At 55.2% G+C, this 19,030-nt stretch overlaps 1 protein-coding gene across 1 annotated transcript in view; it reads left to right on the top strand.

Moving 5' to 3' along the window:
- Positions 1-19,030, top strand: part of RIN3 (Ras and Rab interactor 3) — a 103,011-nt gene that overhangs the window by 21,704 nt on the left and 62,277 nt on the right. The window contains exons 2-3 of the mRNA XM_037130253.2: positions 8,090-8,294; positions 17,322-17,439. Of these exons, the coding sequence (XP_036986148.2) occupies positions 8,090-8,294; positions 17,322-17,439 (323 nt within the window). The remainder of the gene's footprint in view (positions 1-8,089; positions 8,295-17,321; positions 17,440-19,030) is intronic.

The raw sequence follows: 19,030 nt of genomic DNA, 5'->3' as shown, positions 1-19,030 counted from the left end.
AGGGCAAAGCCAGACTGGCTTAGAAGAAAAGCCTTCAGGTGGCACCTAGCCAGGGGTCCTCTGAGTCACAGAGTCATGGGAATCGCTGCACCGGAAGGACCCTTCGTCCTTGATCTGAACCCCACTCAGGAAATGCACAGCCCAGCTGCCACCGCTCTCTGTTACAGAGCCCCTGGCAGACAGACCTGGCCAGCAAATCTGAACACTCTTTCTCTGACCAGCCTTCAGCAGGACAGTCTGGGCAGCAGGACAGTCAGCCGGGTTCGCATGGAAATGCCACCTGCTTGCCATCCCAGATCTCGCCCAACCTTCTCATTTTACTGACAAGCCCCCTGGACCTCGAGAGGGGAAGTGAGTTGCCCAAGGGCACACAGCGAACAGCAGAACCAGACTGTGCTCTCTGGCATCTGAGCTCAGTGCCATTTCCTCTAGGTCACACCCATGTCCTGGGGATACGGCATTTGTCACGTCATGACTCATCTTACAAACTCTTACCTCCCTTCGTTTCCACAGTGGAATCCCCCGGAATCCAACAACTGCGTACCGGGGTGGCAGAGAGGACCCCGTTAGGTGAGCAAGGCAGCCCTGAAACCCCAGTGGTGCGCTGCAGCCGGAAGGCTCATAAGGACCCGCAGGGCACATTCAGGGATTTGCGAGCTGGTCTTAGACAGCCTCACATGGGCAGTGGTGGGAGTGCCGACGCCATGGAGACAGGCAGTGACTGCCCGTCAGGACTATGTGTTTCGGGTCCTGAACGAGTGCTTTCCTGCGCACCACTGATCCAACTCAGACGCCTCTGCTGGTCTTTGGGTGTGTGCGCTCGCCCTCCACACGTTCCCAGATCTTCCTCCCTCGCCAGTGCGACCCACTTCCCTGACGTCTGGAGCCGGGGTTCCCTCCAAGAACTGTCCCTGGGCCTCCAGCTCATCTTGTAGTTAGCACTTGTTAGGTGGCAGCTACAGCTGCATTCTTTCCTACACTGTTCCCTTTGATCCCCACATGGCCTTTGAGGTAGGTGGCATTGTCTTCCCGTTTACAGAGCGGGAGACTGAGGCACAGAGGGGTGGAGTGGTGAGCCGTTGTTCATCACCCCCCACCGGGCCTCAAGAGTCCCCCAGCCCCTGGTGCTGGTGGCTGCTGCTGTGTATCTCTGCCAGCATCTTCACCGGCAGTCAGGGACTCTGGGGTGTCCTTCCATCTGGCAGCAGCCGCTGCTCCTGGCCCAGGTCCTGTGGCTGCCACGGGGCACAAAAATGGCCCGGTGACTGGCTTCTGCTCTGCCTGCCTTTGTGGCAGCCAGCAGAGGGTTTCTCACGAAATCTCCCAGAGCCTGGGTCTGTGGGATAGACTCTTCCGACTGCCTTCCAACCCTGGCCTTCAGGCTCCAGAACTGACTTTAACCCACCAAGAGAAAAGAGCTGGAGTCGTCCCCGGGAAGTTAACAAGCTCAGGGGCCTGGAGACCCCTCCCCCTCCCATCTCGCAGTTCATGACGCGCTCTGGAGCCCAGGTTGGAAGGTGTGCGCCTGTGGGTGTTTCATTTTGTTCCTTAATTAAATATTTCTAGCATAGAGAAATCCAGGGAAAAACATAAGAACCCCTGAGTTCCCATAATTCAGCTTTGTTAAATCCTGTCTTTTGCCGAATTGCCTCGGATCTTTTAAAAATAAATAAATCTTTATAGAACCGAAGCCTCCTTCATGCCCATCCCCGATCCTATGCCCGCCCCCAGAAGTAACCATCACCCAGACACACAACTATTGTGTGTGTTCTCACACCTTACACAAGTGTCTTGTTCCTTCTGTAGGTTGCTTATGGCACTTCACATCCTGATTTTTGGTTTGCTCGATTTTATTTATTTTTTAAATTTTTATTTATTGATTTTAGAGAGAGAGTGGGAGAGAGAAAAACATCAGTTTGTTGTTCCATTTATTCATTCATTCGTTGGTCGCTTCTTGTAGGTTTGCTGACTGGGGATCAAACCTGCAACCTTCGCGTATTGGGATGACGCTCGTCATTACCAACTGAGCTACCTGGCCAGGGCTGGTTTGTTTGACTTTCAGACTTTTTCTTTGGACAATTTTAGACTCCCAGGAGAGAGTTACAGGAATAGACCAGTGAATTCCTGTATGCCTGCCCTTTACCCCGATTCACCAATTAATACACTTTGCCACATGAGCTCAATTTTCCTTTCTCTCTCTCTCTCTTTTTCCCTCCTTTGGGCAGCTGGTGAGCAAAAATCCCCCACGGACTGAGTGGATGCTAACTCTAGGCCTGGTCCCTGCAGCCCTGGGCCTGGGGTGCCCCAAGTGTCTGACCCCAGGCCACAGCCAGGGTGTCCGAGGCTGTGGCACTGCTGACCAGAGCTCCGTGCTCCAGTCCCCAGGGCAGAAAGAAAGCTGGTCGGGAAGCGATTCCCCTTTTCAGGGGAGTTGCTCTAAAACCTGAGGCTTGTTATCTTGCCCAACAGTGCCATCCGTCACCCAAGGTCCCAGGGCTGCCCTTGCAGGGTCCTGAGCAGGAGTGTGGTGGCTGAGAAGCGAGGGCATAGGTGTGGGGGTCCCTGGCACTGCCCACAGGTGACATATCCAGTGCCATGTGAGCTCAGCCATGGTCCCCGGAAGTTAGAGCTGATGTGGCCAGGCTGTTCTACAACAGTGATCACGGCACTAAAATAAAGCTGGACATGGATGTCCCCCGCTTTGCCATTCTGACCAAGCCTGACAGCCACCATTATCAGCACGGGCATTTTGCAGTCACCAGCGAGCGGCACCCAGAGAGCTCCAGTCACCCAGGGCCCGAAGTCAGCAGGGGCGCAGGGATTAGAGGGCAGCTGCCTGGCTCCATCGGCCAGGTCAGAGCAGGTGGCCATGTCACCTTGTCCCTTTAGGGCTAAACTGCTCTGGTGATCCCGAGCCAGACTGAAACCTTCCCACACCCTCAGCGGCTGCTTCTCCAACTCCTCAGCCTCAGGACCCTCTCCAACCCCCAGGTCCTTGCCGCTGCCAAGCCACCGCGCAGGGCCCCTGCACGAGGCTTTGTCACTTCTGCACTGGCTCACCCAGGGAGGGAGGAGGACGCTGACAGAGTGGGACAGGTCCTGGAAAGCGGGAACTTAAGGGCCTTGGGCCTCCCCGGTGGTTCAGTCGGGGCAGCCGAGGTCGGCCTGCGTGGCGCTCATCCCTGCGGGGTTCCTGGGACAGCCTCGCCCGTTTGTCTTTTCACCAGCCCTGGCCGGGTCCCCGGTGTAGAAGGGGTCCTCCAAGCGGTGTGTTTCTGCACCCAACAAAACTGACGTCTTTTTTCATGCCAGGCCATGTGGTTCCTCAGCACTTGAACTTGTGGTTTATCTCTGGGGCCAGATGTTATCTTGGGTGTAAGCTGAGCATGACACAGAGACCTGCACCTCAGTCACTGTCAAATGTATGAGGTCCTAAAGTCAAGGCCATAAAGCAGGAGAACTGCAGAGAGAGGAGGGAAAGAGGAATTTCAACTAGAAAACAATAGTTAACACTTCCCCTGAGTACGTGTGCTGGGCACAGTCACTGACAGACTTTGCACGATTTTGCACAATTACTCTGTTACGAAGGACTATTCCTGTTTCTTTGAAAATGCCTAAAGTAAAGCCCAGAGAGGTAGAGCAACTGGCCAGAGATCACACAGCCTAGATTCAAACCCAGGGCTTCTGTTAACAGCAGGCAGGCTTCTTCTGAATGGGCCTTAGAGGATGGGGTGAACTGGATCCTCAGTAGTTTACTATAAAAAAATTTAAATTTAAACCTACAGCAAAGCTGAAAAACTTTTGCAGTAAACACACATATACCCACCACTTACCCTTAACGCTTCTGTGTATTTGCTTTATTGCATGTTCGTCTGTCCCTCTGTCCATCCATGGACCCACCTTACTTCTTTGCATTCCAAAGAAGGTTCCGGAGCCTCCTGCATGTGTCAGCATGCACATCACTAACTCCGGTCATCTGTGGTGCTTTTTTATTGTTTTGGTTTATACCAAAATTTTATATTTACACGTGATAAAATGTAAAGACACACACTAGAAGTGCTCTGTTTGAACTTCATGTGTGTATTTGTACAGTATGTGTTTTTCTGTACCTGGCTTCTTTCGCTCAGCACCATATTTCTGAGGGTCAGCCACGTGGCTGTGTGTGTCCATGGTTCCTGTTTGTTGCCACCATTCCATTCCATCACGCACCAGCGTCTGCTTGTCCGCAGACGACCCCCCCGGACCAGTCTGGGCGATCATGAGCAGAGCTGCTGAGAACACTCACTCACAGGTCTCTTTGCAAACATGCACTTTTGTTTTTTCTCAGGTATACACCTGGGCGTGGAACGGCTGGGCCGCAGGGCAGGAGTAGGTTTAGGTTCATAAAAAACGGCCTTTCCCCAAAGTGGTCATAGCAGCCAGTTTACATTCGCACCAGTGATGCTTGAGAGTTCTGAAAACCCCAGGCTCCACCATGTGGTGCTGGCAGGCTTTTCAATTCTAGCCATGCTGGTGGCTGGGATGCGGTATCTCATTGTGGTTTAAATTTGCATTTCCTTAATGACTAATGGTCTAAGCCCTCTTCCACCTGCTTCGGGCCATTTGTATGTCTTCTTTGAGGAATCTTCGACTCTTCGGCCCGTTTTAAAAATTAACTTGCTTGTTCTCTGTTGAATGTATGCTTGGCAAATATTTTCTCCCGGCCTGCAGTTTGAGTATTCACTTTCTGAATGAGGTGTTTTGATGGGCACGTGTTTAAATTGTGATATGTTTAATCTAGCCACCTTTTCTTGTGTGGTTTTTGCTTTCTGGGTCTGATCCAATGAACTTTTGCCCACCCACCGGAGGGAGTGTCGGGAGGGGTCGTAGAGAGCCTGACAAAGCCACAGATTTTGGGGACAAAGCAGCCCGAGCAGGACCATCAGGTGGGCAAGTGCAGCTCCTGCTGGGGCGACAACGATCAGAAAAGGAACACCTAGAGGGTGGCAGTGTCAGAAGAACAATTCCTTCAATGTCAGGAGACTGGACTGGAGTCTGTGCAGTGGGAGCCACTGAGGGCTTTAGAGCAGGAAGGACGTGGTGGTCTCAAAGGAGAGGTGGGTGGCACAGGCCTGGTGATGCTACAGCCTGGGGCAGAGTTTCTCCTTGGTCCGCCTGAGAGTGGCAGTGTGTGCCTCCCTGCCAGGCAGCTGCGGGAGCAGGGTGTTCAGGTTCCTCTCTGTGGACCCAGAAGCCACCCAGTCCACACCAGGACTTAATGGGCTCACTTCTTGCCAAAGAAACCTGTGGGTTGGTGTGGGCCAGTGGTTGGGCAGAAGCCCATGGAAGGTGTCCTTATCCGTGGGGCCGGAGCCACCTCTCCCGGATCCTTGCAAGGACCCCTGGCCTGCCCCACCCTGACCTCACCTCCTCCCACCTCTGCCCTCCGAGCTCCTGCTGCTTCCCAGGCTTCCTTGCGCTTTTCCTAGACCAGCTACCTGAAGGCCTTTGCTGGCCTGGAATCTCCTGCCCTTGCCAACTCTCCTCACCGTCCGACACACTCTCAGTCATTCTTTGTCCTCATTCACGGCCGAACCCTCCCCTAGCTGAGGGGAACAAATCATTCTGTCCTCTGCTTGGGCAACATCTGGCTGTGGTGACCCTCAGGAAACACTGACTGTGAATGAAAGTGAGGCACATGCCCCTCCTTTCTCCCAGAGCCTCTTTGTTTGGTTGTCACTTCGGTTCTACAGGAGAGAGTGGGGGCCCTTGTCCCCAAAGCCCAGGTCCCACTAGGGACTCTCAGCAAATGGAGGGACCTTCTAGCCCCCGCTGTGCCCATAGCACAGATGAGGAAACTGAGGCCCTGGGAGGGACTGGGCTTGCCAAGGTCTTAGCTGAGTGGAGGGCCAAGTGGACACGGGAGCCCGGAGCTCTCCCCCCAGGTGCCACTGCAGTCCTCACCGGCCCCCAGGGAGGCTCTGGGCCCATGGAGGAGACTTGAGGATGATCTTAAAGCCTTTTGGTGCCAGAAGATATTTTTGGTTTGGGGGGGGGCAGAGCAAGCTAATGGGCCCCAAAGTGCTCATTTTCTGGGTCATTCTGGCCTCTGCCCACAGTTGTAACTTCCTTCCCAGAGGAGATGCCGCAGCCACGCTTCAGGGCTTGGGAAGCGATCACATCCACTTCAGCTGGGCCGCTCCGGCCTTGAGCTCCAAAGGAGACCTGCCAGGCTCCAGTTCCACAGCCTGAGTGCATCCGTGGGGCTGCCCGCCAGCCCCCCACCCTCGACCCAGCCCCATGGTGCTGCTACTGCCTGGGACGCTCCTGCTGTCCTGGTAACCTGGCACCAGCTCTGCGTGGACCCAGAGGGTCCTTAGGTCCCCATGTGCACACGCAGCATCAAGAGGGAGGGTGTCCTGGAGGGTCTGGGGGTGGGGGCATCAGAGGAGGCATTTTAGCACCGACATCCCCCCACACCTCGCCACTCAGGTCTCTGCAAAACCCGCCTGCTGAACACAGCGCAGCTCTGCTGGCCGAGTCTAATCCCTCACTTCGCAGCCTCCCAGTGCCCCAGAGCCACTGCCGGGACCCCGCCTTCCTCTGTAGGAAATGCCGTTCCCTCCGTGTCCTCCTGCCCTCCGACATCCCTCCCCACCCCTCCTCAGGAATCTGTTCCACTTTTCTGCACCTTTAACAGGGCTCATCCCTCCCCCAGACTTCTCCCTTCAGCACGTGCCAACCCTGATCACGGGTGCCCCTGGCTGACACCCCAAAAACATGGAGCATAGGAGGGGGACCACCCCTATCCTGCTGGCTTCATAACAACCCTTCTGTCTGATTAAGGTTTTGCCCCTCGGGTGGGGTGCACAGAAGGCCCCACAGTCCCCGACTCAGGATATGGGGCACCGAGGTGCCGTCCCTCCTTTTCTGGAATCAGGGTGCATAGCGGGTGCAGTGCGCCCTCCGGGCAGGGTCTCTTCAGCTGGACCCCTGCTTTGGTTTCTCTGTTTCTGAGGGCTGGGCCTCTCCTCCTTCCCCCGTCCTGACCTGTCCCCTCCTTATTGGGGTGTGGTGGGGCGGGGGGCACCGGGGAGGCTTCTGGAAATGCCTGTATCGACCCTTCTAATAGAAACAGAACGCAAGCCTCGTTCGCACGTAGATGCAAATTTTCTAGTCGCCACATTTAAAAAGTAAAAAGAAATAGGTGAAGTTAATTTTAATAATTTACTTAACTCAGTGTATCTAACCTATCATCGTTTTAAAGTGCAATTGATAGTCATGTAAACTATTATTAGTGAGCCAGATATTTACAGTCTTTTTTTATATCAAGTGTTCAAAATCCTGTGTGCTCACCTCAATGCACATCACCCACTTTTATTTTTTGTAGTTTTAGCATTTACTGTTTCCGTTCAACATCATTTTATATTAATTTCAAGGGAACACTCTGTAAAGTGTCTGATTGTCCAGTTGGACAATATTTCCACTGCTCACCTGGCACCATGCAGATTCATTACTTTATTATTGACTGCATTCCTCATGCTGTACTTTACACCCCTGTGTCTGTTTGGGGCTCCCAGTCTGCACTGCTCAGCCCCTTCACTCTTCACCCAGTCCCCCCCTCTCCCCTGACCGCCCGCTTTTAAGAGCTCAGGCCCCACCTGTAGCTACAGTATCAGATGCGCGGTTCTCTCTCTTGATCAGAGTGGTAGAGACATGTGCCAGGATTTGTCTCATTGTATGCTAGAGATGGGTGGAGTTCTCTGTGTGTAAATTACACTTTCATTGAGAAAGTTTTTTAAATGTCCTGTTCAGAGTTCTGCTCACTGTCCCTGAGCCCACCCTGGCCTGAGATTAGCTGCTTCTGTCACACTGCGCTCTTGTTTATATTTAATCCAGTTTTGTGCTACAGCTGGTTATTTCTTCATACATTGAACCCATTTTATTAGAAGCACTGAAAGGCGAGGAGTTCATTCATGTTTTAACTCCCCACAGGGCCACTGGCTTCCCAGAATCTCAGTTAGCAAGGCCGGTGGAGCTGAACCCCCACCCGTTCTAAACCTCTCTCTGCAGAGCTGCAGGAGGGCTGACCTTTCGATTCTGTTCTCAGTCCCATTCCAGATGTTGACAAAGGAGAGGAAGAGGAAGAGGAGGAAGATGGCGTGGGGCCTTGTCTGCCAGTCACCCAGAAGAACTGCCTCCATCCCCGGGGCATCAGCGTCCTGGAGAAGCTGGTCAAAACGTGCCCGGTGTGGCTGCAGCTGGGACTCGGCCCGGCGGAGGTGGCCAGGATCCTGCACCAGGAGGCAGTCGGGGTGAGTGGGGGCCTGTCCATCTCGTGGTCAGCGGGGCAGGGGCAGCCGCCAGGAGCTGCTGGGACTCAGGAGCAGGGGACTGGTAGGGGGGCTGGTTTCTGCTTTGGGAGGCAGCTGTCCCTGAGGGAGAGCAGGGGGTGTGTGGCGGGTGTGGGCTCTCTGGGCACCGGGGCACCCGAGGCAGGCCTGATGCGTGGAGAACTCAGCCAGGTGTCCTGGACCAGAGAGCCTCAGAGCAACCAGAGGGACCCGGGAAATCGTTTTACCCCCCTATTTATACATATGAAAATAAGGGGCTTGAATGGGCCCAAAGAATTTTCGGAGTCAGCCTCCGAAGCTTCACTTTTCCCACTGTGAAATGCGGCAGTAACAACAGTACTTCCTTCAGGGCACCGTCAGCCTCTGTGGGGGGTGTGGGTCGTGGGTGAGAAAAATGAGTCAGAGGTCACCGAGGGCCACCCCCACCCAGCCTCCCGAGGTTGCTCTTACGGGCTGCTTCTGTTTTTAAAGAAGAATTGATGGTTAGTTTGTTTAATGATAAAAGCGTGACACACGGGAGTCCACTGTAAAAAGAAAATCAGGCTGGACAGAAATAAAAAGAATTATCTTATAAAGGTGTTTGCCACCGATTTTTTTCAACTCACCCCCTTCCCACAAGCCTTTTGTTTTTGCTTGTTTCTCTAACGAGGTGGCAGTCACTTCCCATAAACTAGCCCTTGTGACAGGAACAGTTGCACACTGCACGTTGTTGTGCGGCCACCACTTTTATCTCATTCGGACTGTTTTGTCACCTGAGAGATTAAAACCCTTGGCCGTGAAGCAGTCACTCCTGTTCCTCCCCGCCCCCGGGCCCCTGGCCACCGGCAGCCAGTCTGCCCCCGGGACTCCTTTCTGCCAGAAGAGCACGGTGCACCTCTCCAGCCCTTCCCCGTGCGTGGCCCCTCATCTATGGCAGCAGGTGCGCACTAAGGCCTTGCTGCGTTCCAGGCACTTGTCTGAGTTCAACCCCTGAGTTACCGCAGTTTATGCTCACAGCAGCCCTCTAGGCTAGGAATGACCATTCTGCCCATTTTACAGATGCCGTGACTGAGACACAAAGTGGAGTGACCTCCCCCGGATGACACAGGGATGAGGCCCAAGCCGGACTTTGAACCCAGGCAATCTGGGTGCTCCTGTGCTGTATCCTACACACACACACACACACACACACACACACACAATCCTATCTGGCGCTTTGCTCTTCTCTCCTTCCATGTGCCCTGGAGTGCCGCCCTGTGTCCAGGACGCACCCGAGCTCACGAATTCACGGGCCTTAGTTGGTCGGTGGACTCATTCTTCCCTGGGACTCCATAGCACTCATTGGGTCAGCAGTTGTATGTGAAACTTGTGTGGCCTCCAGCCGAGCCCCAACCTCCCGTTGCCCCGCAGTTGGAGCGGATGCGCCTTCTCTTACCTTCTTTGCCCTTACACCCAGCTCTTCCCTGGGAGCTTCCGTATTTTCAAGCAGAAGCAAAGCCCTGAGGTTGGCCACCTTTACCCAAAGTTGCTCTCTGTGTGCCCTCATTAACCCGCACAGGGGTTTCTCTCCGGCTGGTGCGCTTGGTCTTCCCATTTCCAATAAGGAATTGCAGGCCCAGAGCCTTGAACTCACTTGCCTGAGGTCACACAGCTGGTGAGAGCAGAGCCTGCAGGGTGTGATCTTCAGGGACCCTGGGCAGACACTTTGCTGCATGATGCCACCCCCAGAGGACTGTCTGAAATGTCTCTAGTGCTATAGCTTCAGTGTTCTTAAAGATACAGACACCATGGGTGGCCCTCAGGCTGGGAGAGCTCGTGGGGTCTCCCAAGATCACCTGGACCCACCCCTCCTGGCTCCAGGGAGACACGGGGCTTCATCGAGTCTGGGGCCAGTGGTCAGGAGACTGGAGATCCAGCCCCTTTGTCACGGAGATCTGTGTGACCTTGACCGTGTCCACTCCCCTCCACCACTCCCCATCTCCCCTTACTCCCTGCAGCCTGCTTCTCTGTAATCTGATAACGTGGGAACATACCGGTCCAATTTTGGGTTTTTTGTGCGTCCAGACTCAAGGCAATCGAAAAGCCACCTTATTCATCCTACACCAAGTGGTACTTTCGTTTGTTTGCTTTACTTTAGAATTTTTAGAGAAAAGTTGCAAAGATAGTACAGAGGGTTCCCTTATCCTTCCTCGTCTCACCCAGCTGCTCCCATTGTTAACGTCTGACATGAATCCGGCACCTTTGTCACAGTTCACGAGCCAATGCTGATACATTAGTGTCGACCGAAGCCCATAGTTTACTCAGGTTTCCTCAGCTTTTGCCTGCTGTCCTTTTTCTGTTCTGGGACCCTATCCAGGACACCACCGTACCTTTCGTCATCGTGTCTCCTTGTCATCATGTCACATGGCCAGGACAGTTTTTCAGGCTTTCTCTGTTTTTGACAACTTTGACAGTTTTGAGGACTCTTAGCCAGCAATTTTGTAGAACATCCCTCACTTGGGAGCTGTCGGGGGTTAGACGGGGGTGACTCTCTTCACATCATGACAAGGTGTCAACCTGGGCTGTGGGTGTTGACCTTGGCCACCTGGCTGAGGTCGTGTTTGTCAGTTGCTTTGCCGTGAGTTCCTCCTTCTCCCCACTCCCACGTTGCCTGCCCCCAAAGGCGGTCACTGGGCACAGCCCACGCCTGGAAGTCACGCTCCACGTCTTTGACTGTCTGCATAAATTATTTGGAATTCTTCTCTGTGAGATTTGTCTCTTCTCCCCCATTTATTTATTGATTCAGTCATGTACTTTGAGCAGTGTGGATTCGTGGGTATTTATTTTGTGCTTTGGGTTAAACTCCAGTACTACTTTAACTATTTTATTGCTCAGATTAGTCCAACTTTGGCCGCTGTGAGTCTTTGCGTTGGCTCTGTGTCTCTGACACACCCCCGCTGTGTGTGGGCTTTGCTCGTGTGTTAGTTTTCTGGAGCTTTTTCTTTCTGTCTGTCACTACAAGATGCTCCAGGCTTCTCTTGTGTTCTCTCGCCCCCGTCCCAGAACTGTGTCTGCGAGCCGCCTTCATTCCTGTCGTTACAGTATCATATCAGAAACCAGGGTCAGGCCGTGTGTTTCCATTGCTACTGGAGTGCCAGACGGTGGTGTTTAATGAAAGAAACGTCTTCTAAAGTTGCTTTTTGTAGTGGAGGGGTGACCTCAAGCGTTGCGGGAAGCTGAGTTGGGATGAAGTGGACCAGGCCTGCGGGAGGTGCCAGGCACCCTCTCCAGGGCTGAGTCCGAGGAAGACCCCCCCATTCCGTGCTAGTTTGGTGAAAGCATCCCCGCAGCCCCTCTGTTGCCCCTTCTGGGTGCTGGGGCCAGAGGCGAGGGTGCAGCCGGCAGTGACTGCAGGTCTGCCCGGTGCCAGGCACTGTCTCGTCCCCCCCACGGCCCCAGAGGCAGGCTCTTTAGTTCCTACGTGAGGACACTCACCTCTGATGGTCAGGAGCGTCCCTGGAGTGATAGAGCAGCTCCTGAGTGACTGCCTTCAAAAGTTAAAAAACAAAACAAAACACGGTGCCTCAGCCCCAGGCCCACCCAGCCCCAGCCCCAGCCCCAGCCCCAGCCCCAGGAATGCTGGTTTCTTCCGTTCGGAGTGGGGCTCACACATCAGTTCTTTCAAAGCTCCCCACCAAGGTTCTGTCACGCAGCCAGGACTGAGCAACTCCATGCCAAGGGACAACTTCGTTAGCAGTAACAGAAGGCGGGCCACACGTGGCCAGAGGGGGCTCCGGCCACGGGAGCGCCGACCCCCACAGGCACGGCAGCCCCTGCGTGTGGCCCCTGGGAAGAACCTGCCCCTTCGGCCCCTGTCCTCATGGGCATGATTGGAAACTCTCCCCAAGCAACTGCAAAATAGTCCGAAGGTAACAAAAGTGGAAAAGCAGACGGCTCTGGATTGTCCAGGCCAAAAGCGGACATACAAACAAAACCATTATAGTGTATTTGTCTGGGGAGGAGGAGGGGGTGCGGCAGCCACATTCCTCTCTCCCGGAGCATCTTCTCTGCCAGCTGGTACTGAAATCAGTCGTTCTCCCCAAACCCCTGGTGGTGGAAGGCAGGCGGGCTGCTTCTGTGACCAGCTGCCCGGCCTCCTGCATTACAGGACTTTACCCACGACCCTAACCTTTTTGAAGGCCTCTTGGGATCTGGAAAAGACCGCAGGCCATGGATGCTGGGACAGAATCTTCCAGAAAGAAGGAGTCCTGGATGCTCAGCCCCGCTCCCTCACTAGACTGGAAAAGCCAGCTCAGAGAGGGGAAGTGACTTGCCAAGGAGACTGCAAAGCAGGGTCAGAGGGAGGAGGGACACCAAGTGCTCTGACCGCTGCCTCTGACCGCTGCTGTTTTCGGGTGGGGGTCGGACCCTCGGGGTGGGCACGCCGCCTGTCAGGGTGTACAGCTGGGGGAAGAGGTTTCTTCTGCTTTCTGGGAGTTCCTCGTCCAGTGCATCAGGAGAGCTGACACAGGGGAATGGGGGGAGAAGGAGCGGACTGACTCAGGCGGTGGCCCAGCAGGGCATCGGGCAGCGCTCGTCCCCAGGGAGTAGAGAGGGCCGAGCAAGGACACGGGGCGCAGCAAGGTCTGCAGGGGGCCTGGTTCACCGGGACGGCCTGCAGGAGCAGCGGTGGAGGGAGGGCCCCACGGCCGGCGTGAATGTGGGCTGCCCCGTTTGTGATAATCCTGGGCGGCCCCAGGCGAGCATCCTAGGAGTAGACAAGGCAGGCCCCAGCACCCGGACTTGTCACCTCATGGTCCCCCGCTGCTCGCCTGGAGCTCATCTTTTTGCTCAAGGCCGAGGCCTGCAGTCTGCAGCCGCTAGTGAGGATGCCTTTCCCAGTCCCGGGCCCCTGCTGTGGCAGTTCTGGATCCTGGGGCAATCCATGAACAGCGGAGGGTAGCGGTGCTGCCTCTGTGTGGTAGGGGCTCTGTGCCTTTTGACCTCAGGGCTCTGAGGCAGGTAGGGGGCAGCAGGTAGGGGGCCCCCGTATTTTGGGTGCCTTTACACAGCGGGCACTCTGCTGGAGTCACCTGTACAGCTTCTTTCAGTAGTACGTTGAGATACGGGTCAGCCGGGAATGCTTTTGGCTTCAAGAAACAAGCCCAGCCTATAAGCTTCCCATAAGGCCCGAGAAGAAATGCAGACTGTGACAGACTGTGACGGTCCCCCAGCTGGGCGCTGCTGCCCAAGGGCTCCTGTGGTCTTTCTCTCTCCCTGGAACATGAGGTCAGAGAGCAGGGCTGGTGTCTCGGCAAAGTGAAGAAACCCAGAAAGCTCTGTGCTGAGCGGGAAAGAGCCGATGAGACGGCAGGGCAGCATCAGGGGAGGTCCCAGGGGAGGCTGGCGGCCCTGGTTTGTCATTTCAGTCACCCTCGGTGGGGACCATCGGTGGAGTGGGGAACACAGGCTGCCCTGTGGCCCCTCCCTGTCCCTCTCCCAGACACACGCACACAGGAAGTCCTCCCTTACTGCAAACGTCCTTGTCGCCTTCTGTTTTATACTCTTGTGTTTTGTTTGGAAAGCCCTGGCTGTGGCATTCGCACTAACGGGCCATGGCCCTCAGTTGGGAAAGACCGCCTTCCTTGGGCACGTGCTGCTGAATGAGTGACCTGGGCCTGTGCCCCTCCCCCGTCACGTGCCCCACGCGTGTACAGGGGGCACTTTCCCCGCAAAGGCAGGAACCCGCAGTTTGGTTCCCGTTCCAGACGGTGCCGTCCTCAGCTCCCGCCCTGGCTGGGGGTCAAAGGTCCAAGTTTGTCGTCAGCCCTTCCAGGGGCGCTGCGGCTCTGGCTCAGGCCCCTCCCCGTGGCCTGTCCCCCGAGTTCACTCAGTTCTACACTCAGCCACACTCACAGTCTCTCACACAGTCACTCATGCTTCTGCCGACAGTTCTCTGACACCAACTGGGTGTCCTGCAGGTCAGTTCATTCCTGACACGGCCTCTGCCGTGTGTGAGCACAGAGCCGAGTGACAGGACAGGGTTCCCGACAAGACTGCCCTGGTGCAGATGCCAGGCAGCAGCGGGTCCCCAAGCCACCCACACTGCTGTCGGACGTGGCGACAGACATGACCCTTCCTCAGGTTCGGTAATTCCACTAGAATGACTCGGGGGACTCACTGAAAACCCTGTACTTGTGAGGAGCATTTTATTATAAAGGACACAACTCAAGAGTGAAAGACACGGGCAGGGGCGAGGTCTGCAGTGGGGAGGGGCGTGCACGCTCCCGCCCCTGCCCTGCTGGGGTCAGGGCACATGAGTGGGCCGCCACCAACCAGGGCTCCGCCGGGCCGTGAGGTCCAGAAGTTTCATAGAGGTTTCTTTGCGAGAGCGACTGCATCATCGCCCACGCCGACATGCTCCAACTCACTCCCAGTTCCTCTCCTCTGTCCGGAGGAGGTCGAGGTGGGGCCGCAAGTTCCAAAGGGCCCCACAGAAGTCTCCTGTTAGTAAACTCAGGTGTGGTCACGAGGGGCTATTTTGTGAATAACGAAAGACATTCCTATCTCTCAGGAAATTCCAGGGATTTTTGAAGCTTTGACAGGGAAGTGGGACAAAGGCCAGATATACTTTTTAACTCACCAGGCACCCATTCTCTCTCTCTCTGTCTCTTTCACACACACACACACAGAGGTACACTCTCTCCCATTCCCTTGGCCTGGTGCACAGGAGGCAGCTGGCCTCTGGAACCTCTGAAGAAGAGGCAGAGTGACCTCTTTTTTGTTGTTGTTGAAAGGCGACACACTCCAGGGGTCTGTCTGGGCTCAGAGGGCCGCCTCGGTGCAGCGATGCCGCAGCCCAGGGCAAGGCCAGCCTGTGCTGGGGTCCCAGGTGTTGTCTCAGAGCTGAGGGTGGAGGCATCTGGAGGTGAGCGTCCTCCTGCCGGGTCCCCTGGGTGGGGGGGCTGCCTTCCAGGGCAGGTGCCTCAGCAGGCGGCATCTCACTTCTGCCCCCGGAAGCCTCCCTCCTCTCCCCACTGCGCACTCTGAGTTCTCACGCTCTCTCCACCCTCCGGGAGAGGGGCTGGTAAACTCATTTCCTCTCCATTCAATGACTAATAGACTCATCGTGTCACTGCCTCCAAGGGGACCTGCACCGTCACGGGGGAGCAGAACCTTAAGCTGCAGAACCTTAAGCCAAGGGACCACCCTTGGGCTGGGTAGAGGGTGGTCGAGGGTTGTGGATCGAGAGTCTGAGGGCCTGAGCTCAGACCCCAGGCCAGCACTCACTGATCTTGGGCACTGCGTACCTCTCTGTTCCTCCTCTGTGAAGTGGGGGCAGTGCTAGCACCCACCCCCACCACCCCGCTTAGCTCCAACAGGAGAATGAGGTAAGATCGCAGAACCCAGGGACCTGGCGTCAGGGCCCGGGGCAGACCAGGGAGGGAGGTAGTGTGTGTTAGCTGTTACTACCCACAATAAGGATGTTACTATAATGTTCCACTGACAATTGTAACAACACCATTGTGTTAACAACAAAGAGATGTGATAAGAATGATAGCAACGATAACAATGGCAGAGAATTTGGAGCATCACCAGAGGCGGTAGGACAGTGTGCCTCTGTGGGCAAAGAGGGGAAGGGCCACCCCAGGGGTCCTCCAGAGCCTCTCACGTCTGGGCCGCGTCCTCGGAGATGTCCAGTGGCTCCCTACCCAGCCCTCCCTCGGCAGCTGTGGCTGGACTCTGGGTCTTCCAGAGGCTAGCCCAGGAGCTTGGGGTCTGAGTGGGAGGAGCTTAGACCCGCTGGGGGAATGGGGGCGGGGGGGGGTTGGAGGGGAACACGGTGACCAAGTCCTTTCTCAGGAAGGGGAGGAATGAGCCTTCCTTGGCTGAGGGACGCCCTGGCGCCCCTCCCCAGTGAAATCTGCCCCTAGAGGCCAGGGCAATCCAGAAGGTGTCTATCATTACCTGAAGGAGGGCTGAGCTTTGCTGGGGCTCTCGGACACTAAACAGGACATTTTAAAAGCACAGAGTTAGTGCGTGAAGCAGGGACCCCTCCTCACGATGGTCGTGGCAAGCACAGTGAGCTGAACGCAGGAGAAGCAGAAGTGGGGGGTCTGTAAATACACGGCTCTGGTTTAGATTCGGGCAACACCTGGTCCCTAGAGCAGGGATGCACCCTTGGGGCCAAGGGGACAGGTCCCCCTCCTGCCCCAGTGAGGGGCCTGTGGTGCAGAGAGAGGTCAGGGAGTGTGGAGGGCCCCGGCGGGGACAACAGCCTCTGGGGTCCCAGCCCTGCCCCTTACAGCTGCCCTGGGAGCCAAGCCCACATGGGTGTTTCCTCAGTCGTCACACCTGGATCGGAGAGGGTGCCTCTGCGTCTTCACGTGGGACATGGGAGTAACCACCCACCTCACGTCACAGGTTATTGGTAGGAAGAGGCAAGAGAATATATGCAAAGTATTTAGACCAGTTCCTGCCACAGAGAAAGTGCTGTGCTCATTATTAGCTATTTGTATTTCTGTGGGGGAGGATCTTGCGAATTCACTAATGCCTGTGACCGCTTCCACCAGCCTCCCCAGAGGGTCCGTGTCGTGTGAGTGGGTGGGCACCAGGGGAGACGCACCCTCACTGCCGGGCATTAGAATTTCTCGACGTGTGAACCCGGGACCCCACCCATCCAAGAATCAGCTGATTCCGGCTCCCTGCTCCCCCTGGCTGAATTAGCATCTCCAAGGTGGGACCCAGGAATCTGCATTTTAAATACCCCTTGCCTAACTCTGTCCACAACAGAAACATCTGCGTTGACCCCCTCTGTGAGCAAATGAGACACTGAGACTCAGGAGCCGGGGGACACGGGTTGCGTGACGCATGACTCTCAGGACAGAACCCCGAGGTCTCCTGAGGGATGCCTGGCTGCCACCCTGCCCCCTTGTTTCTGGAACATTCCAGACGACCTCCATCTCTCTGTTGTCCCTCTAACGTCCACCCAAATCTTAGATTGACGGAGCCTTCCTTCTTCTGTCGCAGACATTCCTGGTTCGCCGGGACAGCGGCTCGAAGCACCTGGTGCTCTGTGTCCACTTTCCTTCGCTGAATGAAGGCTCGTCCGAGGTGCTCGAATACACCATTAAAGAAGAAAAATCAAGTAAGTACCGTCCTTCCGGTCTGGCCTGTGACCACACGGCAACAGCAGCAGCAGCAGATGCGCTACACCCTGTAACCACAAGCAGACCCTCCCCCCGGCCGAGGGGTTAACATTAGAAGGGGGAGTGGGGGGAAGCTGTCGGTGCCCCGGAGCTGTTTGGCCAGCTTTTGTTTTGAACTCGGTTCTAAAACACAGAGTGAATGTCAGTTTCTGCTCACCCCTGTCACTGCTTGTCACCCACGTCACTGCCTTTGCCTCCTCCTGGCTGGCTACAGCGAGGTTTCCTGTCCCTCTCAGGCTGGAGAGAGGGACGACACAGAGAAGAAATGACTGGGCCCCTGGATCCTAGTGACAGCTCAGCACACATGCAAACCATGACCTTGGACAAGTCACTGGACTTCTCCCAGCCTGTGTTTCCTCAGCTGTCACATGGACGCAGTAGTCACTGCCTGCCTGTATCATAGGACCTGTGTGAGGGTCCAAGGGCCAAGCGCTTTGAAAGACGAAAACCCCGTGTGCGCACAGGGCTGCCAGGAGCAGGCTGGCACCTTAACGGAGAAACAACTGGGGCCCCCCCTCTGGGGTGGGCTCGTGCCGATACACAGTGAGGGTGTGTGGGCTTCCCCCGCCTCTCGTGGGCCAGGCCATGAGTGAAGGCCCCGAAGGCCTGATCCTGAAGAATATTCCCAGTACCAGCTCAGACCCTCTTCTGAGTGGATCCAGGGTGGGGGAAGCTTTTTACTCTTGGTTAGAGGCAGAGTGAAAGCAGTGAAATATTTATTAAGTATTCTGTAAGTAATGCAAGTATACTTATATAAATTATATCATATGCTTAAACAATTATATTTACATAATTAAATGTTATATAACTATTTTAAATATTTATCAAATATTTTAGGATACTTGTTTCTTAAGAGAACCTTCTGCGTGACACTGGCAACATGCCAAGATGAATCAGAAGGAGCCCTGGCCTCAAGGGCCTCCTGGTCTCATTGGAGGTGGGGAGACAGGGTAGGTGGGAAAAACAGACACCCACACTTGCTGTGCAGTGTGACAGGTGTGACCGTGAAGGGGCGCAGAAGATACAGGTGGTGGGTGAACTCTTAGAGTCTGGAGACTTTGGCTAGAAGTAAATGATAGAGATGTACTCCAGAGATTAGGCAGAAACCCAGAAGTGTTCAAAAAAGACGGAGAAGTTAAGAGTTCATACCATCTCCAGTGCATTCTTGAGAGTGATCAGCCCTGCATTCTCAGCCCTGGGCCCAGCCCAGGCTGATTGTCGGTCACGTGCCCTGGAGGGCGTGTGGTCAGGGTCACTGATGTTGCTGCTCTGGATATGGAAGCCCTTCTGGCAATAATCAGAAGGTTATCTGGAGGTCTGGTATGTGCCCAGATCACATCCAGGCACTGACGTGGGAACAGAGCGTTCAAAGAATTTAAGTTCTCGGGCAAGTTAGAACCACAGAATCATTTCATTTCCCCGTGCCTCAGCCTCCTTGATTTTAGTGAGCTAGCAGCTTGACCCTAGCGACTGGTGGGAAGGCTCCGGAGTGGGTGTCGGAGAGGAGGGCGGGCAGGCTGGGCCCTGGGG

Source organism: Artibeus jamaicensis, unplaced genomic scaffold (genome assembly GCF_021234435.1).
Source record: "Artibeus jamaicensis isolate MK-2021 breed Jamaican fruit bat unplaced genomic scaffold, CSHL_Jam_final contig_444, whole genome shotgun sequence".
In the NCBI taxonomy this organism is placed as follows: Eukaryota; Metazoa; Chordata; class Mammalia; order Chiroptera; family Phyllostomidae; genus Artibeus; species Artibeus jamaicensis.
Note: the sequence above shows the minus strand (reverse complement) of the source record. Positions and strands in the feature narration are given on the sequence as shown.